This window comes from Molothrus ater, chromosome 24 (genome assembly GCF_012460135.2).
Source record: "Molothrus ater isolate BHLD 08-10-18 breed brown headed cowbird chromosome 24, BPBGC_Mater_1.1, whole genome shotgun sequence".
Lineage (NCBI taxonomy): Eukaryota > Metazoa > Chordata > Aves > Passeriformes > Icteridae > Molothrus > Molothrus ater.
Window position 1 is genome coordinate 4,435,085 of NC_050501.2, and position 24,170 is coordinate 4,459,254.

Here is a 24,170-nt window from a genome sequence, read left to right on the forward strand (position 1 = left end):
ACCTCCGGCATTCCCAGTTCGAGCTGTTGGGTGGGGAGAGGGTGAGAAAGCCCTGAGTCCTGTGTCCTTCTCCTGGTCCTGCAAACGAGATGGGCAGGGCCATGGGGGTGTGGGACGTGGGTGCCCACCTACACTGACTTTATGTGCACCAGCCTGAAACACTGCTCTGGCACATGGACAGATATGGGGATGTGGAGTTTGTGGGTGATGGGGGATGCAGGGGGGCAGGGGAATGAGTTGGTGCATCCTGGCCCAGCAGCAGCAGCAGCAGCAGAGGGAACCCCTGCCAAGCCAAGAGCCAGGGCCAAGGAGGATTCCCCTGTGGAAATGGCTGCAAGCACAGGCACCCACCCCTGCCACCCATCCGTGCTGGCCCGTGTGGGCTCACAGGACACGGCCCTTGGCTGTGCCGCCATCTCCTCGCAGGTGCAGCTCCACAGGTGCCCCCACAGCCCAAACCACTGAGCCTCAGCTGCATCCCGGAGCATCCTGGCACCCTCAAAGGGCAGCCAAAATCCCCCAAAACACCAACCTGAACACTCTGCAGCCCCCCAGGGGCTCTGGGTCCGAGGCACACATGGGTTGGCCTTGGCTCCAAACACGAGGAGCTGTGGGATGGCTGCAGGCACAGGGGCCACCTGGGCAGTGCCTCCACCTCGGCTGCACTGGGCACAGGCTGAGGATGGGACTGGGGGTGGGCAGGAGGTGTCCCCAAAGCCCCTGCCCAGTCTCGGGTTTCACCATGGCCACGGGCTCCTTCCAGGACCTCACTGGGGCTGGGGGACACGGCCGGCAGAGGGACAGCCCCGTGCCCCGCGGCCCCAGCCCCGCGGCGCCCGCCTCTCCCTCCCAACCCTACATACTTCTTCATATGCCCATATGGAGCCGGCCGGTGCTATGGAATGTTAAGAAGTATGTATTTTTGGGCTGGGACCCCCACGCCGGGAGCCCCCATCTCCAGCAGCGACCAGACGGAGCCTCCGGAGAGACGATGCGTCCCTGGGGCTGGTAAAAAGGAACCAGATCAACTTGCAACTGGATTTGGTCCCCTTCAACCAGCTGCAGCGGCGCATGAGCCACGGCACCCGCTGGCCCTGAGCGCTGCCGCCGTGCAGCCCCGAGCGGGCTCGGGCTGAGGAGTGGCTGCAGGGAGCGGGACAAACGGGGGTGCAGAGAGGGGTTTCTGCTGTTTTTTGAGGATGCCCTGTGGGGAGGAGGCAGAGCGGCTTCAGCTCTGCCCTCCAGACTGCTGTCGGTGCTCGTCGGAGCCGCGGAGTTTCATCGGTCCCAAACCTGCTGGGGAAAGGCCCCGTGAAGCCGCAGGAGCCCTGGCACAGCCCGAGCAGCCCCAGCCCGTCCTTCCCCCGCAGCTCCCGTCCGAGGCCTTCGGGGCCAAAGGGCTCCCTGAGGGGACAGCCCAGGGTGCGACCCCGAGGACGGGAGAGCCCCAGTCCTGCTCTAGCAGAGGCAGCACCATCAGGAGTTAACCAGAAAGCGAAACTTCAGAACTTCGCGGAAATCAGCTGACACACAACTGCCGTGCCTGGGGGGAGCTTTCCCGAACGCCATTGACCCCTCAGAGCGTAAACAAGACTTTGGTGCCGCGGAGTGTCGCGGTGGGTGTTCGGGGACAGCAGCCTCGCTGATGCGGTGACAGGAACGGGGCTGCTCACCTCGCTGTGCCGGCGGAGCAGCCGGGGCTGGGGAAAGAGGGGGGGGGTCTCTTCTTGTGAGGGGAGGGCCGGGGTCTGCTGGGTGGGAGAGGGGCGGCTGGGGGCGATCGTGCCGGGCAGCAAAGCCCCGCTGACCCCACCTGCCGGCCACGCAAAAAAATCTTCTTGCTTCCCAAGGGACCGGGATTAGAGCAGCCTCACTGCAGCTCTCGCTCCTGTCGCGCTGCCCATGAGTAAGTTGGGTGGCTCGGGGGGTGGGGGCCCGGACCTTGGCGTGGGACAGATCGAGGGGGGCACAGGGACCCTGGGGTTCGCCCCTTCTCCCCTCTCCTCCCGGGCCTCTGCAGGGCTGAAGGAGGGCGGCGCTGGGAGAGCTGCTGCTGCCTCTGGGACCCTGCCCTGCCCGGCGCAGGGCACGGGGCTCCAGCTGAGAGGGGCTTTAGTGCCCACATACCCGCCCATTTGTCATTTTCTTTTTTAGGCTTTCTTCCATTTGCCGTGACATACTTCGCGGTACTGGTCATAGGCGCTGCAATTTTGGGTGAGAATTTGGCACGGGATGAGCAGCGTTTTGGTTCTCTTGTGGCGCTGCTGAGTGGGAGGGGACAGCTCTGGGCGCTGTCTGGAATTCTGCCTGGAGTTCTGCCTGTCCCCGCTGCTGCAGCCCTGCACGCTGCTCCTCTCCTGCTGCCCAGGGCTGTCCCCGTCCCTGCAGCCCCAGCCCTCGCTCCCCGCTCTGCTCCCTGGGTGCTTCTGGGGAGGCCGGTTCAGGTGCAGGTGGCAGGGGGAGATGTGGCTCACAGAGAGCACCCTAACACTGCTCTGCCCTCCCTGCAGCAGCCGCAATGAATCAGGCTGTGGACGCTGCTGGGAATGCTGGGGGTGCACGTGGTGATCCTGGTGAGTGGGGAGGGCAGGGGGCCTGGGCTGTGCTGGGTGGAACACGGGGTTGTGCCCTGGGCTTACTCTGAAGCCAAAGCAGCTCTCAAAGCCATCCCTGGTCTGAATGTGCCCAAACTGTGGGAAAGGGATCCATCCCAATGTGGTGGGAAAAGCCAGGACCCGCTGGGGTAGGGTTGGGGCTGAGGGCATTGGGGCTGTGCAGGCAGGTGACTGCTCTGTGGCAAGACCTGCTGTGCCCACTGGCAGCAGTGGTCAGAGGTGGAAATGGAGAGCAGAAAGGGGCTGGGTGTGCTCAGGGACCAGAGCTGACTGCAGGCCAACTCTCTGGCACAGACTGGGGAGACTCTTGCTGGAGAGACATTGTTGGCTGTCCCTGCCTCGTGCTTGTCCATCAGCAGGCAGCCTCGATGCTTCTGGGACCTGATAGTCATGTCTTTATAGGGGGGAAACAAAAGGCCAGCCCCCGAGGCTACAGCCAACGCCATGCTGTCCAGAAGAAGAAAGCCTGATCACCATGGACAGTGAACAGAAGGTGATTTCCTTCCTTCCAGGCCGCCTGCTTCATGTCTTCCCACCAGCATGAACTAGCATGCCCCCACTGACCAGCAGCTGCCCCTTTAACAGATTTGGGTGGCCTTGAGCAGTAAATGATTTTGAAAGCTTTAATAAAAGTGCATTTCTGGTGTGGGTGTGTGTGGTGGTGCCTGGTGTGTGTCGTGGCTCAGGTTCCTGCCTCATGCTTGTCCCTCAGCAGGCAGCATCGATGCTCCTGGAACATCACACTTCTGTCTTTGCAGGGGCTGCATAAATGGCCTGACTCTGCCCTCTGAGCAGCAGCTGATCGCATCTGGAACAGATCCGCTCCCTGTATTCAATGCAAGGGAGCAAAAGCAAGATCCCTTCCTTCCAAGCACACGGATTCGTCTTCAAATGGCTGGTGCTGGAAAGTCCAATCCCTCCCACAGCCTCTGCTTTCAATGATTTGGAATTAAGCAGTAAATAAGCAATAAATGCACAGTGCTGGCATGTCTGCATTGTGGTACTTGGGTGTGCGTTGTGGCTCAGGTTCCTGCCCTGCAGCTGGGGATGTGCTCCAGGAAGGGATTGCACAGGCAGTGTTTGCAGCCTTGCTCCCCGTCCCCCTGCACAGCCACTCTGTTTGATTTGGGGTGGTTCAGGGCTGCTGGTGCTGCCAGACACGCTGTGCCCACTGCTCCTGCTGGGCTGGGCCCTTGTCTTGGCTCCTGGGAGCCGTGTCTGGGATCCTCAGGGCCACATCCCTGGGGAGCAGCCATGGGGGAGCTCCTGGGCTGCTGCCAGAGCATCCTGGGGGGAGCATGGCTGTGGTGGCAGCCACCGTGGTGGCTCACAGCAAGGGTTGGTGTCTCACAGCAAGGGTTGGTGGCTCACAGCAATGCTTGGTGGCTCACAGCAATGGTTGATGGCTCAGGGGTGGCACTGAGCAGTGACTCTGCTGCCTGTGGCTGCTGTGAGCAGGGCCAGAGATGTGAGGCTGGATTTGGCACTCAGGGGCTCCTTGTAGGGACCTGTGGCCGGTGTGGCCACAGCTCCTGGTGCTGAATCGCTGCAAAAGAGGTGGGCAGGGGCATGGGGGTGTGGGACGTGGGTGCTGCCCTACACTGGCCCAGCTACTCCAACCTTCAACCTCTGCTCTGACAAATGGACAGGGACATGTGGAGGGTGTCCTGTGGAGTGCAGGGTGGCAGGGGAATGAGTTGGTGCATCCTGGCCCAGCAGCAGCAGCAGCCACAATGACCCCTGCCAAGCCAAGAGCTTGGGCTGAAGGGGATTCCCCTGTGGAAATGGTTCCAAGCACAGGCACCCACCCCTGCCACCCATCCGTGCTGGCCCGTGTGGGCTCACAGGACACGGCCCTTGGCTGTGCCGCCATCTCCTCGCAGGTGCAGCTCCACAGGTGCCCCCACAGCCCAAACCACTGAGCCTCAGCTGCATCCCAGAGCATCCTGGCACCCTCAAAGGGCAGCCAAAATCCCCCAAAACACCAACCTGAACACTCTGCAGCCCCCCAGGGGCTCTGGGTCCGAGGCACACATGGGTTGGCCTTGGCTCCAAACACGAGGAGCTGTGGGATGGCTGCAGGCACAGGGGCCACCTGGGCAGTGCCTCCACCTCGGCTGCACTGGGCACAGGCTGAGGATGGGACTGGGGGTGGGCAGGAGGTGTCCCCAAAGCCCCTGCCCAGTCTCGGGTTTCACCATGGCCACGGGCTCCTTCCAGGACCTCACTGGGGCTGGGGGACACGGCGGGCAGAGGGACAGCCCCAGCCCCGCGGCGCCCGCCTCTCCCTCCCAACCCTACATTTTTCTTCATGTGCCCACATGTGCGACCCCGAGGACGGGAGAGCCTCACTCCTGCTCTAGCACAGGCAGCAATACCAAGAGTTAAACTGAAATTAAAACTGAGAGAGTTGTTTAAGAACTTCTCGGAAATCAGTTGACTCAGACCTGCCTTTCCTGCCGGATGGGGCGAGGGTGGGTCTATTGATTTTCGGCCGCCATTGGCCCCCTCAGAGCACAAAAGACACACCAGAGGTTGAGGTGCCGCCGTCCCGCGGTGGGTGTTTGGGGACAGCAGCCTTTCTCTGAGGAGGGGACAGTAACGGGGGCTGCTCCCCTCGCTGTGCCGGCGGAGCAGGCACTGATCCCTGGGACGGGCAGGTTTGCGTGCATGGCCTTGGGGGTCTCTTCTTGTGAGGGGAGGGGCCGGGGGCTCTTGAGTGGCAGAGGGGCGGCTGGGGGCGATCGTGCCGGGCAGCAAAGCCCCGCTGATCCCACCGGCTGCCTGTGCAGAGGAATCTTCTTCTTGCTTCCCAAGGGACCGGGATTAGAGCAGCCTCATCGCAGCTCTCGCTCCCGCCGGGCCCACCATGCGTAAGTTGGGTGTCTCGTGGGCTCTGGGACACGGGACCTGCAGTGGGACAGCCCAGAGAGGGGGGGCACTGGGACCCTGGGGTTCGCCCCTTCTCCCCTCTCCTCCCGGGTCTCTGCAGGGCTGAAGGAGGGCGGCGCTGGGAGAGCTGCTGCTGCCTCTGGGACCCTGCCCTGCCCGGCACAGGGCACGGGGCTCCAGCCGGGAGGGGGCTTTACTACCCACACTGCTGCCCTTTTGTCATTTTCCTTCTTAGTTCCTGTTCCAGTCATCCTTGGAATTTTAAAGGTCGTTGGAGTAGTCGTAGTCATGGCAGGAATTACAATTATAGGTGAGAGTCTGGCATGGGATAAGCAGCGTTTCGGTTCTCTTGTGGCACTGCTGAGTGGGAGGGGACAGCTCTGGGCGCTGCCTGGAATTCTGCCTGGAGTTCTGCCTGTCCCCGCTGCTGCAGCCCTGCACGCTGCTCCTCTCCCGGTGCCCAGGGCTGTCCCCGTCCCTGCAGCCCCAGCCCTCGCTCCCCGCTCTGCTCCCTGGGTGCTTCTGGGGAGGCCGGTTCCGGTGCAGGTGGCAGAGGGAGATGTGGCTCACAGAGAGCACCCTAACACTGCTCTCTCCTCCCTGGAACAGCGATATACAAAGACAAGATAATCCTCAATATAAAGAAGGGATCTTTTTCCTTCCATTTTCAAGCTGGTGAGTGGGGAGGGCAGGGGGGCTGGGCTGTGCTGGGTGGAACATGGGGTTGTACTCTGGGCTTACTCTGAAGCCAAAGCAGCCCATGAACCCCTCAATGGTCTGAATGTACCCAAACTGTGGGAAAGGGATCCATCCCAATGTGGTGGGAAAAGCCAGGACCTGCTGGGGTAGGGCTGGGGCTGAGGGCATTGGGGCTGTGCAGGCAGGTGACTGCTCTGTGGCAAGACCTGCTGTGCCCACTGGCAGCACTGGCCAGAGGTGGAAATGGAGAGCAGAAAGGGGCTGGGTGTGCTCAGGGAGCAGAGCTGACTGCAGGCCAACTCTCTGGCACAGACTGGGGAGACTCTTGCTGGAGAGACATTGTTGGCTGTCCCTGCCTCGTGCTTGTCCATCAGCAGGCAGCCTCGATGCTTCTGGGACAGACACTCCTGTCTTTATAGGGGGGAAACATAAGGACTGACTCTGCCCTGCAAGCAGCAGCAGGCATCATGCTGTCCATTGGAAGAACTCCTGGTGCCCACTGCCAGCGAACAGAAGGTGATTTCCTTCCTTCCAATTGGCTTCATTCATGTGTTCCCACTACTGGAACTGGAAAGCCCACAGAGACCCCCAGCTGCCCCTTCAAAAATTTTGGATTGCCTTAAGCAATAAATGCTTTTGAAGCCTTTAATAAAAGTGCATCACTGGTGTGTGTGTGTGTGTGTGGTGTTTCTTGGTGTGCGTTGTGGCTCAGGTTCCTGCCCTGCAGCTGGGGATGTGCTGTGCTCCAGGAAGGGATTGCACAGGCAGGGTTTGCAGCCTTGCTCCCTGTCCCCCTGCACAGCCAGGGGCTGCTCCCACTGCAGCCTGACAGTGCTGGCAGTGCCTGGGAGCCCGGCACTGCTGCAGCAAATCCTCAGGGCAGCATGGCACTGCTCTGCAGGGCCGGCAGAGCCCCGGGGCTGGACTGGGTGCATCTCTGCAGCCCCGGGCTCAGGACACCCACTGTGTTTGATTTGGGGTGGTTCAGGGCTGCTGGTGCTGCCAGACACGCTGTGCCCACTGCTCCTGCTGGGCTGGGCCCTTGTCTTGGCTCCTGGGAGCCGTGTCTGGGATCCTCAGTGCCACATCCCTGGGGAGCAGCCATGGGGGAGCTCCTGGGCTGCTGCCAGAGCATCCTGCATCCTGTGAGCATCGAGCCACTCCCCGAGCTGCTGCTGCTCACTCCCACTTTTTGTCTCTGGCTGTCTCTCTTTCTCTCTCCCTCCACTCCTTTTCCATTTTTCTTTCTCCTTCTCTACCTTTTCTAACACTTTTTACCAGGGTAACTTTTTTTGTTTGGTTTTTTTTTTTTTTGCATTATCAATAAACAGGTTTCAGATACAATGTTGTCTCAGTTGACTTAATTTCATTCCAGACCATCTATTTTTAAAAGAATTCCCTGCAGTTCCCCACAGTGAAAAGCCACAGGCTCCCTGCAGGGACAACCCTAAGGTCCAATGTCCTGGAGATGGGGGAGCCCCAGCCCCACTCCAGCAGAGACACCAGTATCAAGAGTTGATTAGAACGAAACTGAAACTCAGTGATTGCGCAATTTCCCGTACATTACCTGTCCTGACATTCCCCGTTGGGATCCTTCCTGCTGCCCTTTGACCCTCAGAGCACAGCAGACACAGGACAGGTTGGTGGTGTGGGGTGCTGTGCTCCCACAGTGGATGCTTGGGGACAGCACCCCCTTTCTCTGTGTAGGGGGGGGCAATAACGGGGGGCTGCTCACCTCGCTGTATCGGTGGAGCATCCCCCAAGCCCTGGGCGGGGCAGGAGCCTGGGCAGAGTCTGAGGGTTCTATGCTCCTGGGTGGGACGGGTGTGGCTGGGCACGATCGTACAGGACACCAAAGCCCCGCCAGCCCCACCCACTGCCCACGGAAAAACGTCTTGTTCTCGTTTCCCCGAGGACCAGGCTCACAGCGGACCCAGTGCAGCTCTTGCTCCTGGCCAGCCCACCATGGGTAAGTCGGGTGGCTTGTTGGGTCGGGGACACCGGACCTGCAGTGGGACAATGTGGGACAGATTTGGGGGGGAAAGGGACCCTGGGGTTCGCCCCTTCGGGTGTCTGCAGGGATGAAGGAGGGCAGTGCTGGGAGAGCTGCTGCTGCCAGCGGGCCCCTGCCCTGCCCAGCACAGGGCACGGGGCTCCAGCCAGGAGGAACTTTAGTGCCCAACTCCTGCTCATCTGCCATTTTCCTTCTTAGACTTTCTTCTACTTGTCGCTGCATTCCTCATTGGAATCATCATTAGACCTGCACTTGTAGGTGAGAGTCTGGCACGGGATGAGCAGTGCTCAGCTTTGCTGGTTGTGCTGCTGAGGGAAAGGGCAGCTCTGGGCAGTGCCTGGAGTTCTGCCTGTCCCCGCTGCTGCAGCCCTGCACGCTGCTCCTCTCCCGGTGCCCAGGGCTGTCCCCGTCCCTGCAGCCCCAGCCCTCGCTCCCCGCTCTGTTCCCTGGGTGCTTTTGGGGAGGCCGGTTCTGGTGCAGGTGGCAGGGGGAGATGTGGCTCACAGAGAGCACCCTAACACTGCTCTGCCCTCCCTGCAGCACTGGGAAGAGGTGAGGCCATCAAGTTCTCTATAAATTACAAGTATTTTGGCTTCAGTCTCCGAATCGGTGAGTGGGGAGGGCAGGGAAATGGACTTTGCTGGGAGGGAACACAGAGTTGTACCCTGGGCTTCCTGTAGAGCCAAAGCAGCCCTTGAACCCTTCAGTGGTCTGAACCCAACTGAAATATAGAAAAGGGATAAATCCCCAATGTGGTGGGAAGAGCCAGGACTTGCTGGGGCAGGGATCAGGGCTGAGGGGATCAGGGGCTGTGCAGGCAGGTGACTGCTCTGTGGCAAGAACTGCTGTGTTCACTGGCAGCACTGGCCAGAGGTGGAAATGGAGAGCAGAAAGGGGCTGGGTGTGCACAGGAAGCAGAGCTCACTGCAGGCCAACTCTCTGGCACAGGCTGAGGACACCCTTAGTGGGGTACAGCCTTCCAGGTGCCCCCACAGCCCAAACCACTGAGCCTTGGCTGCATCCTGGATCATCCCTTCACCCACAAAGGGCAGCCACCCCCAAAACACCATCCTGAGCATCCTCCAGCTGCTGAGGGGCTCTGGGTCCAAGGCACACGTGGGTTGGCCATGGCTCCAAACACGAGGAGCAGTTTGGTGGCTGCAGGCACAGGGGCCATCTGGGCAGTGCCTCCGCCTGGGCTGCACTGGGCACAGGCTGAGGATGGGACTGGGGGTGGGCAGGTGGTGCTCCCCACAGCCCTGCACAACCTCTGGCCACTGGCTCCCATCCAGGCATCGGGTGGCTTTGTCATAAACCATGTTTGAGTCACCAGGTGCCTGTGACAGGTGACAGACTGGGCTGACAACGCTCTCTGTCCTCTATTGTGCCCCATGTGTGACCTCAGGTCTCTCCCCACCCTCAGTTGAGTTTCAGTTCCTGCATTCTCTCTATTATTTACCTCAAATACATGCATTCTGCAGCAGTGTTGGTAAACAAGGCAGCACAGTATTTCCCCAGCACCCTGAGCTTTGGCCTCCCAGGGCAGTGCCCATGTCCAGGGCCTGGGCTGGCCATGGGAGCAGGGTCCAGGCCCAGGGGTGTGGCCCTGCTGCCTGCACTGCCCTGGCTGTGGGGACACCTGATGGCAGCAGGGAGCTGAGATCTGGGGGATCTGCTCCTCTGTGGGGTGCTCCCCCTTGCTAGGGGGGATAGTGGAGGCCCTATGCTTAGGCAGGGCCAGCTGGGGAGCCCTGGGCTGATTTCTCCTCCTCTTCCTCAGGACTCCTCACAGCTCTTGGTTATTGTGCTGCTTTGGGCTGGGCTAGGGGTAATTTTAATTTTCCTCCCAGGGGCTGCTCTGGGGCTGTGTTTTTGGTTTTGTGCCAAACACGAGGTTGATGCCACAGAGCTGCTTTGTTAGTGCTGAGCCCAGAGCCCAGAGCCAAGGCATTTCCAGGCCCTCACACGGCCATGCTGGGGAGGGATTTGGGGGTGTGCGGGAGGTTGGGAGGAGACGTGGGAGGGACAAGTGACCCCCACTGACCAATGGGATATCCCAGACCGTGGGACATAACATGAATGGACAAAGGAGGGGACGTTTGGAATGATGGCGTTTCTCTTCCTGCGTCTGTCCTGTCTGCAGGAGTCCCTCTCTCCCGGAGGAGCTGAACCCCTCCCTGCCCACGGGAAGCAGGGACTGAATTCCTGGGTTTGCTTTGCTTGCGTGCACTGCCATGACCCCACACTCTGGAACTCCCCTGGTGTAGTAGTCACATATCCTCTGAACAGAGAGAGACGTAATTCTCTCTCGCAGAATTTTCCTAGGAAGCTGTGAGAAGCATGTGAGAAAACTCAGAAAAAGTATGACAAACAATTCTTATCTCCACTTGCTGCATCTGTTGTTGTGCAAATGTGGAATGTGTTATGGAGATTGTTTATCGAAGAGGGATTTCTTAATTGGACTCTGGTGATGGTGCTTTGATTGATTGACCAATTAGGTCAAAGCTGTGTTGTTACTGTCTGGCAAGGGCGATGGGTTTTTCTTAGTAATTAGTATAGTATAGTATAGTGTAATATAGTGTAGTATAGCATAGTGTAGTATAGTGTAGTGTATTATAGTGTAGTATAGTGTAGTGTAGTATAGCTTAATAAAGCATTTGCTCAGCCTTCTGCAATCATGGAGTCAATGGACATTATTCCCTGTTTAGGGGTTCACTGCCACAATACCCTGGTATCATGGCTGGGACCCCCACTGCTGTCCTGTGCCCCCCTTGCTGTATCTGACCCCCTGAATAAAGACTCATGCTCAGCCCTCTGCCTCCTGCCTGGGTGTGACTGGGATGGGGCAGCCCCAGGGAGAGCACCGGAACCATTCCAGTGCGCCAGGCACCGTGGCCAGGTGAGCAATGCTGTGGGTAGCGCTGCTTCCTTCCCTCTTCTACCTTCCCTGTCCTTTTCCTTTTTGTTTTCCTTTTCCTCTTTTCCCTCCTGCCTTTTTCCCTGTTAGCTGTGAGACACAGAGGCAAAGGAGCTGCCACTGGAGCAGCTGCCCAAGCAGGTAAAGGTCTGGCACTGCCAGGCTGGGGCTGCGAGTGCTGGGAAGGAGAGACTCAGGGAGCTACTGTGAGGGAGGGGCAGCACCAGCCTGGAGCTGCAGTTTTCTGTCTTGGTGCCAAAACTGGGCTGACATCTATCCTGCTGTCACTCGGTGCAGGAGACTCTGTCAAGATGTTCAAGATGAAGCCAACTCCAGAGGAGGAACCCAAGATCCCCATAATTATATATGAGAAATCTGGGGAGCACACAACTCCTGGTGATGAGCCCAAGAAGGAGAGAAATTCAGATGAGAAATCCTGGGATGAGACAAATCATGGTGACAAACCCAAGGATGGGGATGGTCCTGAGGATGGTCCTGGGGGTGGTCCTGGGGATGGTCCTGATGGTGGTCCCAACAATGGGCCTAATTCAGGTAAAGTTCACAGGAAGTTTGGGTGAGACATCATGAAAAAAATTCTTCACTGAAAGACTGATTGGGCACTGACATTGTCTGACCAGGGAGGTGGTGGAGTCGCCATCCCTGGAGGTGTTTAAGAAGACACTGGAGGTGGCACTCAGTGCTGTGGTTTATTTGATGAGGGGGTGTTAGGTCATAGGTTGGATTTGATCTCAAAGGTCTTTTGCAGCCTTGTTCATTCTGTCATTCTTTGTGACTTCCCAAGGGAAGCCAAGCAGATGCCTGATCCCAAGATCCGTGCCAGGCAGCCTGGAAGCCCCAGCAGCCTGGGCACCCTGTGGAGAGCTGTAGGAGCAATAGGTGCCCTGAAATCAGAAATGCATTGCAGGAGGGGCTGTAGTGGTGGTGGGTGTGCAGTCAGGGCCCAGGTACCTGCTGAGTGCCCTGGGATTTGCTGTGCTCCAGGAATGGATTCCAGTGGGCACTGCTGCCAGCCCTGCTCCCTCTCCCCCTGCACAGGGAAGGGCTGGCAAGGCAGTGGGTGAGTTTGTTATGAACTCTGTTTGATTGACCTTGTGCTGGTGGCAGGTGACAGACTGGGCTGACACCTGCCCTGTGTCCCGTGCTGTTCCGGGTTGGTGGCTGTGGCGGGCAGGGCAGGGTGGGTGGGCACTCCGGGGTGTGCCCCTTCTCCCTGTTCCTGCCAGCCTGGGGGGACACTGGGACCCACCCCTCCAGAGGCCTCTTCCCAGGGGTCTTCAGAGGTAAAAGGCAGATGAAGGCAGGGGGAGGTTGGAGGAGCTGCTGCTGGCTCTGGGACCCTGCTCTGCCTGGCACAGAGTGCTCAGCACTGCTCAGGGAGCTTTGCTGTCCATGCTCATGTCCTTCCTTCCTTCCTGCCATTTTCTTTCTCAGGGGAGAATGGAAGTGGCATTAGAACTGTCATTGGAGCCACAGTGGGAGCAGGTGAGGGTCTGGCACTGGATGAGCAGCGCTCGGGTTCACTGCCCGCTCCCAACCCCGCGTGGTCCTGGGGACGGGGCTGGGCTGGGGGCTGCAAGTACCAGGGCTGGGGAGAATTGGGGTGCAGGTGGGAGGAGGAGGGGCAGCTCTGGCTGCTGCCTGGAATGGAGTTCTGCCTGTCCCCGCTGCTGCAGCCCTGCACGTTGCTCCTCTCCCAGTGCCCAGGGCTGTCCCCGTCCCTGCAGCCCCAGCCCTCGCTCCCCGCTCTGCTCCCTGGGTGCTTCTGGGGAGGCCGGTTCTGGTGCAGGTGGCAGGGGGAGATGTGGCTCACAGAGAGCACCCTAACACTGCTCTGCCCTCCCTGCAGGATTGGCAGTGGTTGGCCTCCCGGTGTTCATCGGCGCGCTGGGGTTCACCGGGGCCGGCATCGCCGCTGGCTCCGTCGCTGCCAAGATGATGTCGGCAGCTGCCATCGCCAACGGCGGCGGAGTGGCTGCTGGCAGCACTGTGGCTGTGCTGCAGTCCATCGGTGAGTGGGGAGGGCAGGGGAGCTGGGCTTCATCTCCATGGCAGGGAAGAGATGCTGGCTCTAGAGCAGAAGCAGCCCTTGAACCCCTCCCTGGTCTGAATTGCTCCAAACTCCCAGGGCTCTCCCTGCCCGGGAGGAGTCCTTGGCTGGCTGTGCCCAGTGCTCGGTCCCTCAGCAGGCAGCCTTGATGCTCCTGGGAGCTCAGATCTCGATTTGTCTTTGCAGGAGCTGCAGGTCTTTCTCTTGGAGCCAAAGTTGGGCTGGGCTCAGCTGGTGCAGCAACCGGTGCCTGGTTCTTCAAAGGGAAGAAACCTCCAAGTGACAACCCCAAAAAAGGATAAAAACCCAAGTGACAAACCCAAGAAAAAGTACCTCGGGTGACAAACAGGAGGAGGAGACAACTCCAGATGAGGAACCCAAGAGAAGCCAAGCAGGTTCCTGATCCCGAAGCCTTGCCTTGCACAATGCAGGTGCTGGGAAACCCCCACAGACCCCTCAGATCTTTGCCTCCCCTTTTAAAAGCTTTGGATTGTTGTGAGCAGGGATTTCCCTGAAGCCAATAAATGTGCTTTGCTTGCGGCAGAGTTGGTGTTTGTGTGTGGCTGCTCTCTTGGGTGATGGTGGCATTAGAGGGGGACAGGGCACAGGGGATGCTCAGTCCCCAGGACTGAGCTGCTCGCTGATGCTGCCCCCAGCTGCCCTGCACTCAGTCTGGGGCAGGGGAGAAGTTACAGCCCACACCAGAGCAACAGAACCCACTGTGAGTGGGAACACCAGGTGGCAACCAGCATGGGTTGCTGTGCAGGTGATCAGCTGCAATTTTAACTGTGGCTTAAAAACTGCTGAGCCCTCCCCATATGAAATCTGTGAGATTCTGCTTTTAAGCTGTGTCCTGCTTTGTAAACTGCTCTTAGATTCCAGCGTCATAGAGGAAAGGAGGATGGCTGCACTCTTTTGTTAAGGTTAAAGGTTTTTAATCACTTCTCCAGAATACAGATACAATTGAAACAAAAACTCTTTTGAGGGTCTCAATAATTCACTTCTGAATACCATAGATTGAACTCTATAAATTCTCGTATTAGAAAATGTCTGTTTAGTATAGGTTATGATGCACTGCTGACCTAGTTACATCTGAAGTAACACTTTGCAGTTTTATAGCACCTTTCATTACAGGGCTGCAAAGCATCCTGTGGAATTCTGCCCCATAATGCCCAAACGAGGTGCTTGGTATGCGTTGTGGCTCATATGCCCTGCAGCTGGGGATGTGCTGTGCTCCAGGAAGGGATTGCACAGGCAGTGTTTGCAGCCTTGCTCCCTGTCCCTCTGCACAGCCAGGGGCTGCTCCCACTGCAGCCTGACAGTGCTGGCAGTGCCTGGGAGCCCGGCACTGCTGCAGCAAATCCTCAGGGCAGCATGGCACTGCTCTGCAGGGCCGGCAGAGCCCCGGGGCTGGACTGGGTGCATCTCTGCAGCCCCGGGCTCAGGACACCCACTGTGTTTGATTTGGGGTGGTTCAGGGCTGCTGGTGCTGCCAGACACGCTGTGCCCACTGCTCCTGCTGGGCTGGGCCCTTGTCTTGGCTCCTGGGAGCCGTGTCTGGGATCCTCAGGGCCGCATCCCTGGGGAGCAGCCATGGGGGAGCTCCTGGGCTGCTGCCAGAGCATCCTGGGGGGAGCATGGCTGTGGTGGCAGCCACCGTGGTGGCTCACAGCAAGGGTTGGTGTCTCACAGCAATGCTTGGTGGCTCACAGCAATGGTTGATGGCTCAGGGGCGGCACTGAGCAGTGACTCTGCTGCCTGTGGCTGCTGTGAGCAGGGCCAGAGATGTGAGGCTGGATTTGGCACTCGGGGGCTCCTTGCAGGGACCTGTGGCCGGTGTGGCCACAGCTCCTGGTGCTGAATCGCTGCAAAAGAGGTGGGCAGGGGCATGGGGGTGTGGGAGGTGGCTGCACTCCTACACTGGTCCAGGTGCACAAACCTCCAGCACTGCTCTGTTAAATGGATGGGGGAATGTTGATTTTGGGGGTCCTGTGGGGTACAAGCGGACAGGGGAATGAGTTGGTGCATCCTGACCCAGCTCAGCAGCAGCAAACGGGGGCTGCAGGGAGTTGCTTCGGCTGGTTTTTGAGGCTGCCCTGTGGGGAGGAGGCAGAGCGGCTTCAGCTCTGCTCTCCAGACTGCTGTCGGTGCTCGTCGGAGCCGCGGAGTTTCATCGGTCCCAAACCTGCTGGGGAAAGGCCCCGTGAAGCCGCAGGAGCCCTGGCACAGCCCGAGCAGCCCCAGCCCGTCCTTCCCCCGCAGCTCCCGTCCGAGGCCTTCGGGGCCAAAGGGCTCCCTGAGGGGACAGCCCAGGGTGCGACCCCGAGGACGGGAGAGCCCCAGTCCTGCTCTAGCAGAGGCAGCACCATCAGGAGTTAACCAGAAAGCGAAACTGAGCGAGCGGCTTCCTTGCTGATTTCTCGGAAATCAGCTGACCGGCCATTCCCCTTAGCTCCACCTCCCCTGCAGCGCTTGGTTCCTCCGAGCGCAGCAAACACACGAGAGCTTGGTGGCGTCAGGTGCCGCGGAGTGTCGCGGTGGGTGTTTGGGGACAGCAGCCTCGCTGATGCGGTGACAGGAACGGGGGCTGCTCACCTCGCTGTGCCGGCGGAGCAGCCGGGGCTGGGGAAAGAGGGGGGGGTCTCTTCTTGTGAGGGGAGGGCCGGGGTCTGCTGGGTGGGAGAGGGGTGGTTGAGGGCGATCGTGCCGGGCAGCAAAGCCCCGCTGATCTCACTTGCTGCCTACGCAAAAAAAAAATCTTGTTCTCGTTCCCCAAGGTACCGGGATTAGAGCAGCCTCACTGCAGCTCTCGCTCCCGCCCAGACGACCATGGGTAAGCTGGGAGGTTCCTGGGGTGGGGGTCTGGGTCCTGTCGGGGACAGATCGAGGGGGGCACAGGGACCCTGGGGTTCGCCCCTTCTCCCCTCTCCTCCCGGCCATCTGCAGGGCTGAAGGAGGGCGGTGCTGGGAGAGCTGCTGCTGCCTCTGGGACCCTGCCCTGCCCGGCGCAGGGCACGGGGCTCCAGCTGAGAGGGGCTTTAGTGCCCACACTGCTGCCCTTCTGCCCTTTTCCTTCCTAGGTGCACGTGTAGTCACCGTTGGAATCGTCATTCTGCTCATCATTGGGTCTGCAATTGGAGGTGAGAATTTGGCACGGGATGAGCAGCGTTTTGGTTCTCTTGTGGCGCTGCTGAGAGGGAGGGGACAGCTCTGGGCGCTGTCTGGAATTCTGCCTGGTGTTCTGCCTGTCCCCGCTGCTGCAGCCCTGCACGCTGCTCCTCTCCTGCTGCCCAGGGCTGTCCCCGTCCCTGCAGCCCCAGCCCGCGCTCCCCGCTCTGCTCCCTGGGTGCTTCTGGGGAGGCCGGTTCTGGTGCAGGTGGCAGGGGGAGATGTGGCTCACAGAGAGCACCCTAACACTGCTCTGCTCTCCCTGCAGGAGCAGCTGCAAAGGATCGCTCCTCTGAGGGTGAGTGGGGAGGGCAGGGGGGCTGGTCTGTGCTGGGTGGAACACGGGGTTGTGCCCTGGGCTTACTCTGAAGCCAAAGCAGCTCTCAAAGCCATCCCTGGTCTGAATGTGCCTAAACTGTGGGAAAGGGATCCATCCCAATGCGATGGGAAAACCAGGACCTGATGGGGTAGGGGCTGGGGCTGGGTGGTTGTGCAGGAAAGGTGACTGCTCTATGGCAGGAAACTCCTGTGTCCCCTGGCAGCAGTGGTCAGAGATGGAAATGGAGAGCAGAAAGGGGCTGGGTGTGCACAGGAAGCAGAGCTCACTGCAGGCCAACTCTGGCAGAGACTGAGGACACCCTTAGTGGGGTACAGCCTTCCAGGTGCCCCCACAGCCCAAGCCACTGAGCCTTGGCTGCATCCTGGAGCATCCCTTCACCCACAAAGGGCAGCCACCCCCAAAACACCATCCTGAGCAACCTCCAGCCGCTGAGGGGCTCTGGGTCTGACGCATGCATGGATTTGCCATGGGTCTAAACACAACCAACCAAGGTCCATGCTCAGGGGTGGCTGTGGGCTCAGGGCCCTTCTGGGCAGTGCAGGGGACAGACTGGGCTGACACGTGCTGTGTGTCCTGTGCTGTTCTGGGTTGGTGGGGCAGTGGGCAAGGCAGGGTGGGTGGGCACTTCCAGGTGTGCCCCTTCTCCCTGTTCCTCCCAGCCTGGGGGAGCACTGGGACCTGTGGCACACCCCATAGCATTGTCTAATACCCCGTGGAGGGCTGAGACTTAGCAGTAGGAATTGCAGAGTCATTATGAGATATTAAAATAAGCTCCTGTCTTCTACCTCTCGAAACCTAGCTTATATCTGTAACCCAATAGGGCACTTTCCCTTAACCCTTACTATTGGACAAGTTTGGATCCCTCTGTGCCCTATAAAAAGGGGCTGTTTTAGCCCATACAGCAGAAGAAGAGCCGTCGCTGGAACCCTTCACAGACCCCTCAATAAACCATTGCTGTGGAACGCCAGGACCCTTCTTCTCCTCTCTCTTGTCTGCTTCTCCCCCTAGCCCTTTGGTGCCATAGCAAGCAAGCAAAGAGCTGAAATCATAAGAGAGCTGATAATCACTAAAGAGCTGAAACCCACTAAGCTTGCTTAAGGTAGCCAGCGGCTACGAGCTGACTGGGTATTCGGGAACTCTGTCTCCAAGAGGGACTGAGTTATCTGGATAGGACTGCCTTGCTCAGGGGCTAAGCCTGCTCTGTGGGCTGGGGCAGGGGGGAGACCCCTTAGACACCCACCCTAGCAGTGGCCTCTTCCCAGGGCTCTTCAGAGGTAAAAGGCAGGGGGAGGTTGGAGGAGCTGCTGCTGGCTCTGGGACCCTGCTCTGCCTGGCACAGAGTGCTCAGCACTGCTCAGGGAGCTTTGCTGTCCATGCTCATGTCCTTCCTTCCTTCCTGCCATTTTCTTTCTCAGGGGAGAATGGAAGTGGCATTGGAACTGTCATTGGAGCCACAGTGGGAGCAGGTGAGGGTCTGGCACTGGATGAGCAGCGCTCGGGTTCACTGCCCGCTCCCAGCCCCGCGTGGTCCTGGGGATGGGGCTGGGCTGGGGGCTGCAAGTACCAGGGCTGGGGAGAATACGTGGGAGGAGGAGGGGCAGCTCTGGCTGCTGCCTGGAATGGAGTTCTGCCTGTCCCCGCTGCTGCAGCCCTGCACGCTGCTCCTCTCCCGATGCCCAGGGCTGTCCCCGTCCCTGCAGCCCCAGCCCTCGCTCCCCGCTCTGCTCCCTGGGTGCTTCTGGGGAGGCCGGTTCCGGTGCAGGTGGCAGGGGGAGATGTGGCTCACAGAGAGCACCCTAACACTGCTCTGCCCTCCCTGCAGGATTGGCAGTGGTTGGCCTCCCGGTGTTCATCGGCGCGCTGGGGTTCACCGGGGCCGGCATCGCCGCTGGCTCCGTCGCTGCCAAGATGATGTCGGCAGCTGCCATCGCCAACGGCGGCGGAGTGGCTGCTGGCAGCACTGTGGCTGTGCTGCAGTCCATCGGTGAGTGGGGAGGGCAGGGGAGCTGGGCTTCATCTCCATGGCAGGGAAGAGATGCTGGCTCTAGAGCAGAAGCAGCCCTTGAACCCCTCCCTGGTCTGAATTGCTCCAAACTCCCTGGGCTCTCCCTGCCCGGGAGGAGTCCTTGGCTGGCTGTGCCCAGTGCTCGGTCCCTCAGCAGGCAGCCTTGATGCTCCTGGGAGCTCAGATCTCGATTTGTCTTTGCAGGAGCTGCAGGTCTTTCTCTTGGAGCCAAAGTTGGGCTGACTGCTGCCCTGGGCTCAGCTGGTGCAGCAACCGGTGCCCAGCTAACTGAGTGAAAGAAACCTCCAAGTGACAACCCCAAAAAAGGATAAAAACCCAAGTGACAAACCCAAGAAAAAGTACCTCGGGTGACAAACAGGAGGAGGAGACAACTCCAGATGAGGAACCCAAGAGAAGCCAAGCAGGTTCCTGATCCCGAAGCCTTGCCTTGCACAATGCAGGTGCTGGGAAACCCCCACAGACCCCTCAGATCTTTGCCTCCCCTTTTAAAAGCTTTGGATTGTTGTGAGCAGGGATTTCCCTGAAGCCAATAAATGTGCTTTGCTTGCGGCAGAGTTGGTGTTTGTGTGTGGCTGCTCTCTTGGGTGATGGTGGCATTAGAGGGGGACAGGGCACAGGGGATGCTCAGTCCCCAGGACTGAGCTGCTCGCTGATGCTGCCCCCAGCTGCCCTGCACTCAGTCTGGGGCAGGGGAGAAGTTACAGCCCACACCAGAGCAACAGAACCCACTGTGAGTGGGAACACCAGGTGGCAACCAGCATGGGTTGCTGTGCAGGTGATCAGCTGCAATTTTAACTGTGGCTTAAAAACTGCTGAGCCCTCCCCATATGAAATCTGTGAGATTCTGCTTTTAAGCTGTGTCCTGCTTTGTAAACTGCTCTTAGATTCCAGCGTCATAGAGGAAAGGAGGATGGCTGCACTCTTTTGTTAAGGTTAAAGGTTTTTAATCACTTCTCCAGAATACAGATACAATTGAAACAAAAACTCTTTTGAGGGTCTCAATAATTCACTTCTAAATACCATAGATTGAACTCTATAAATTCTCGTATTAGAAAATGTCTGTTTAGTATAGGTTATGATGCACTGCTGACCTAGTTACATCTGAAGTAACACTTTGCAGTTTTATAGCACCTTTCATTACAGGGCTGCAAAGCATCCTGTGGAATTCTGCCCCATAATGCCCAAACGAGGTGCTTGGTGTGCGTTGTGGCTCATATGCCCCACAGCTGGGGATGTGCTGTGCTCCAGGAAGGGATAGCACAGGCAGGGTTTGCAGCCTTGCTCCCTGTCCCCCTGCACAGCCAGGGGCTGCTCCCACTGCAGCCTGACAGTGCTGGCAGTGCCTGGGAGCCCGGCACTGCTGCAGCAAATCCTCAGGGCAGCATGGCACTGCTCTGCAGGGCCGGCAGAGCCCCGGGGCTGGACTGGGTGCATCTCTGCAGCCTCGGGCTCAGGACACCCACTATGTTTGATTTGGGGTGGTTCAGGGCTGCTGGTGCTGCCAGACACGCTGTGCCCACTGCTCCTGCTGGGCTGGGCCCTTGTCTTGGCTCCTGGGAGCCGTGTCTGGGATCCTCAGGGCCGCATCCCTGGGGAGCAGCCATGGGGGAGCTCCTGGGCTGCTGCCAGAGCATCCTGGGGGGAGCATGGCTGTGGTGGCAGCCACCGTGGTGGCTCACAGCAAGGGTTGGTGTCTCACAGCAATGCTTGGTGGCTCACAGCAATGGTTGATGGCTCAGGGGTGGCACTGAGCAGTGACTCTGCTGCCTGTGGCTGCTGTGAGCAGGGCCAGAGATGTGAGGCTGGATTTGGCACTCGGGGGCTCCTTGCAGGGACCTGGGGCCGGTGTGGCCACAGCTCCTGGTGCTGAATCGCTGCAAAAGAGGTGGGCAGGGGCATGGGGGTGTGGGAGGTGGCTGCACTCCTACACTGGTCCAGGTGCACAAACCTCCAGCACTGCTCTGTTAAATGGATGGGGGAATGTTGATTTTGGGGGTCCTGTGGGGTACAAGCGGACAGGGGAATGAGTTGGTGCATCCTGACCCAGCTCAGCAGCAGCAAACGGGGGCTGCAGGGAGTTGCTTCGGCTGGTTTTTGAGGCTGCCCTGTGGGGAGGAGGCAGAGCGGCTTCAGCTCTGCTCTCCAGACTGCTGTCGGTGCTCGTTAGACCTGCGAAGTTTCAGGGGTCCCTGGGGAACCTGCTGGGGAAAGGCCCCGTGAAGCCGCAGGAGCCCTGGCACAGCCCGAGCAGCCCCAGCCCGTCCTTCCCCCGCAGCTCCCGTCCGAGGCCTTCGGGGCCAAAAGGCTCCCTGAGGGGACAGCCCAGGGTGCGACCCCGAGGACGGGAGAGCCCCAGTCCTGCTCTAGCAGAGGCAGCACCATCAGGAGTTAACCAGAAAGCGAAACTGAGCGAGCGGCTTCCTTGCTGATTTCTCGGAAATCAGCTGACCGGCCATTCCCCTTAGCTCCACCTCCCCTGCAGCGCTTGGTTCCTCAGAGCGCAGCAAACACACGAGAGCTTGGTGGCGTGAGGTGCCGCGGAGTGTCGCGGTGGGTGTTTGGGGACAGCAGCCGTTCTCTGATGCGGTGACAGGAACGGGGGCTGCTCACCTCGCTGTGCCGGCGGAGCAGCCGGGGCTGGGGAAAGAGGGGGGGGTCTCTTCTTGTGAGGGAGGGCCGGGGTCTGCTGGGTGGGAGAGGGGCGGCTGGGGGCGATCGTGCCGGGCAGCAAAGCCCCGCTGATCTCACTTGCTGCCTACGCAAAAAAAAAATCTTGTTCTCGTTCCCCAAGGTACCGGGATTAGAGCAGCCTCACTGCAGCTCTCGCTCCCGCCCAGACGACCATGGGTAAGCTGGGAGGTTCCTGGGGTGGGGGTCTGGGTCCTGTCGGGGACAGATCGAGGGGGGCACAGGGACCCTGGGGTTCGCCCCTTCTCCCCTCTCCTCCCGGCCATCTGCAGGGCTGAAGGAGGGCGGTGCTGGGAGAGCTGCTGCTGCCCCTGGGACCCTGCCCGGCCCGGCGCAGGGCACGGGGCTCCAGCTTAGGGAGGCTTTATTGCAGATGGGCTGGGCTGTGCTGGTTGGAACACGGGGTTGTACTCTGGGTTTACGCTGAAGCCAAAGCAGCTCTTGAAGCCATCACTGGTCTGAATGTGCCCAAACTGTGGGAAAGAGATCCATCCCAATGTGGTGGGAAGAGCCAGGACCTGATGGGGTAGGGGTCAGGGCTGAGGGGATCAGGGGCTGTGCAGGCAGGTGACTGCTCTATGGCAAGAACTGCTGTGTCCACTGGCAGCACTGGTCAGAGGCAGAAATGGAGAGCAGAAAGGGGCTGGGTGTGCACAGGAAGCAGAGCTCACTGCAGGCCAACTCTCTGGCAGAGACTGAGGACACACTTAGTGGGGTACAGCCTTCCAGGTGCCCCCACAGCCCAAACCACTGAGCCTTGGCTGCATCCTGGAGCATCCCATCACCCACAAAGGGCAGCCACCCCAAAACACCATCCTGAGCATCCTCCAGCTGCTGAGGGGCTCTGGGTCTGACGCATGCATGGATTTGCCATGGGTCTAAACACGAGGAGCTCTGTGCTCAGGGGTGGCTGTGGACACAGGTGCCATCTGGGCAGTGCAGGGGACAGACTGGGCTGACACGTGCTGTGTGTCCCATGCAGTTCCAGGTTGGTGGTTGTGGTGGGCAGGGCAGGGCAAGCAGGGCAGGACAGGATGGGTGGGCACTCCGGGGTGTGCCCCTTCTCCCTTTTCCTCCCAGTCTGGGGGGGCAGTGGGACCCACCCATCCAGAGGCCTCTTCCCAGGGGTCTTCAGAGGCAAAAGGCAGATGAAAGCAGGGGGAGGCTGAAGGAGCTGCTGCTGGCTCTGGGGAGCTTTTGTGTCCATGCTCATGTCCTTCCTCCCTTCCTGCCATTTTCTTTCTCAGGGAAGAATGGAAGTGGCATTGGAACTGTCATTGGAGCCACAGTGGGAGCAGGTGAGGGTCTGGCACTGGATGAGCAGCGCTCGGGTTCACTGCCCGCTCCCAGCCCCGCGTGGTCCTGGGGATGGGGCTGGGCTGGGGGCTGCAAGTACCAGGGCTGGGGAGAATAGGTGGGAGGAGGAGGGGCAGCTCTGGCTGCTGCCTGGAATGGAGTTCTGCCTGTCCCCGCTGCTGCAGCCCTGCACGCTGCTCCTCTCCCGGTGCCCAGGGCTGTCCCCGTCCCTGCAGCCCCAGCCCTCGCTCCCCGCTCTGCTCCCTGGGTGCTTCTGGGGAGGCCGGTTCCGGTGCAGGTGGCAGGGGGAGATGTGGCTCACAGAGAGCACCCTAACACTGCTCTGCCCTCCCTGCAGGATTGGCATTGGTTGGCCTCCCGGTGTTCATCGGCGCGCTGGGGTTCACCGGGGCCGGCATCGCCGCGGGCTCCGTCGCTGCCAAGATGATGTCGGCAGCTGCCATCGCCAACGGCGGCGGAGTGGCTGCTGGCAGCACTGTGGCTGTGCTGCAGTCCATCGGTGAGTGGGGAGGGCAGGGGAGCTGGGCTTCATCTCCATGGCAGGGAAGAGATGCTGGCTCTAGAGCAGAAGCAGCCCTTGAACCCCTCCCTGGTCTGAATTGCTCCAAACTCTCTGGGCTCTCCCTGCCCGGGAGGAGTCCTTGGCTGGCTGTGCCCAGTGCTCGGTCCTTCAGCAGGCAGCCTTGATGCTCCTGGGAGCTCAGATCTCGATTTGTCTTTGCAGGAGCTGCAGGTCTTTCTCTTGGAGCCAAAGTTGGGCTGGGCTCAGCTGGTGCAGCAACCGGTGCCTGGTTCTTCAAAGGGTAGAAACCTCCAAGTGACAACCCCAAAAAAGGATAAAAACCCAAGTGACAAACCCAAGAAAAAGTACCTCGGGTGACAAACAGGAGGAGGAGACAACTCCAGATGAGGAACCCAAGAGAAGCCAAGCAGGTTCCTGATCCCGAAGCCTTGCCTTGCACAATGCAGGTGCTGGGAAACCCCCACAGACCCCTCAGATCTTTGCCTCCCCTTTTAAAAGCTTTGGATTGTTGTGAGCAGGGGTTTCCCTGAAGCCAATAAATGTGCTTTGCTTGCGGCAGAGTTGGTGTTTGTGTGTGGCTGCTCTCTTGGGTGATGGTGGCATTAGAGGGGGACAGGGCACAGGGGATGCTCAGTCCCCAGGACTGAGCTGCTCGCTGATGCTGCCCCCAGCTGCCCTGCACTCAGTCTGGGGCAGGGGAGAAGTTACAGCCCACACCAGAGCAACAGAACCCACTGTGAGTGGGAACACCAGGTGGCAACCAGCATGGGCTGCTGTGCAGGTGATCAGCTGCAATTTTAACTGTGGCTTAAAAACTGCTGAGCCCTCCCCATATGAAATCTGTGAGATCCTGCTTCCAAACTGTGTCCTGCTTTGTAAACTGCTCTTAGATTCCAGCGTCAT

At 59.5% G+C, this 24,170-nt stretch overlaps 3 protein-coding genes and 2 long non-coding RNA genes across 8 annotated transcripts; all 5 read left to right on the forward strand.

The window, feature by feature from the left end:
* Window positions 1-1,505: 1,505 nt before the first annotated feature.
* On the forward strand, window positions 1,506-3,602 carry LOC129046927 (uncharacterized). Its single transcript, XR_008508789.1, has 6 exons — window positions 1,506-1,616; window positions 1,851-1,906; window positions 2,155-2,214; window positions 2,511-2,573; window positions 3,018-3,108; window positions 3,374-3,602. It is a non-coding gene; the product is annotated as an uncharacterized LOC129046927 (long non-coding RNA).
* Window positions 3,603-5,138: 1,536 nt separating this feature from the next.
* On the forward strand, window positions 5,139-6,874 carry LOC129046928 (uncharacterized). Of its 2 annotated transcripts, none has more exons than XR_008508791.1 (5): window positions 5,139-5,171; window positions 5,433-5,488; window positions 5,743-5,817; window positions 6,117-6,182; window positions 6,626-6,874. It is a non-coding gene; the product is annotated as an uncharacterized LOC129046928 (long non-coding RNA). The 2 variants fall into 2 exon arrangements; XR_008508790.1 differs by having other exon boundaries at window positions 5,151-5,275.
* A 4,574-nt stretch (window positions 6,875-11,448) lies between these two features.
* On the forward strand, window positions 11,449-13,750 carry LOC118695368 (PE-PGRS family protein PE_PGRS26-like). Its single transcript, XM_054517180.1, has 4 exons — window positions 11,449-11,711; window positions 12,456-12,640; window positions 13,005-13,166; window positions 13,392-13,750. Exons 1-4 carry the CDS (start codon window positions 11,449-11,451, stop codon window positions 13,505-13,507), a joined length of 726 nt encoding a protein of 241 aa, XP_054373155.1. The 3' UTR covers window positions 13,508-13,750.
* Window positions 13,751-15,650: 1,900 nt separating this feature from the next.
* On the forward strand, window positions 15,651-19,293 carry LOC118695610 (interferon alpha-inducible protein 27-like protein 2A). 3 transcript variants are annotated; one of them, XM_036397246.2, is made up of 7 exons: window positions 15,651-15,742; window positions 15,983-16,038; window positions 16,286-16,345; window positions 16,642-16,671; window positions 18,129-18,179; window positions 18,536-18,697; window positions 18,923-19,293. In XM_036397246.2, exons 2-7 carry the CDS (start codon window positions 16,035-16,037, stop codon window positions 19,012-19,014), a joined length of 399 nt encoding a protein of 132 aa, XP_036253139.1. In that variant the 5' UTR covers window positions 15,651-15,742; window positions 15,983-16,034; the 3' UTR covers window positions 19,015-19,293. The 3 variants fall into 3 exon arrangements, with proteins under 3 accessions (XP_036253139.1, XP_036253140.1, XP_036253143.1); XM_036397247.2 differs by having other exon boundaries at window positions 15,675-15,708; window positions 15,981-16,038; XM_036397250.1 differs by lacking the exon at window positions 15,651-15,742 and adding an exon at window positions 15,758-15,776.
* A 1,889-nt stretch (window positions 19,294-21,182) lies between these two features.
* On the forward strand, window positions 21,183-23,827 carry LOC118695611 (interferon alpha-inducible protein 27-like protein 2A). Its single transcript, XM_036397251.2, has 5 exons — window positions 21,183-21,289; window positions 21,531-21,586; window positions 22,675-22,725; window positions 23,082-23,243; window positions 23,469-23,827. The coding sequence occupies exons 2-5, from the start codon at window positions 21,583-21,585 to the stop codon at window positions 23,549-23,551; spliced, it is 300 nt and encodes a 99-aa protein (XP_036253144.1). The 5' UTR covers window positions 21,183-21,289; window positions 21,531-21,582; the 3' UTR covers window positions 23,552-23,827.
* The last annotated feature ends 343 nt before the right edge of the window (window positions 23,828-24,170 follow it).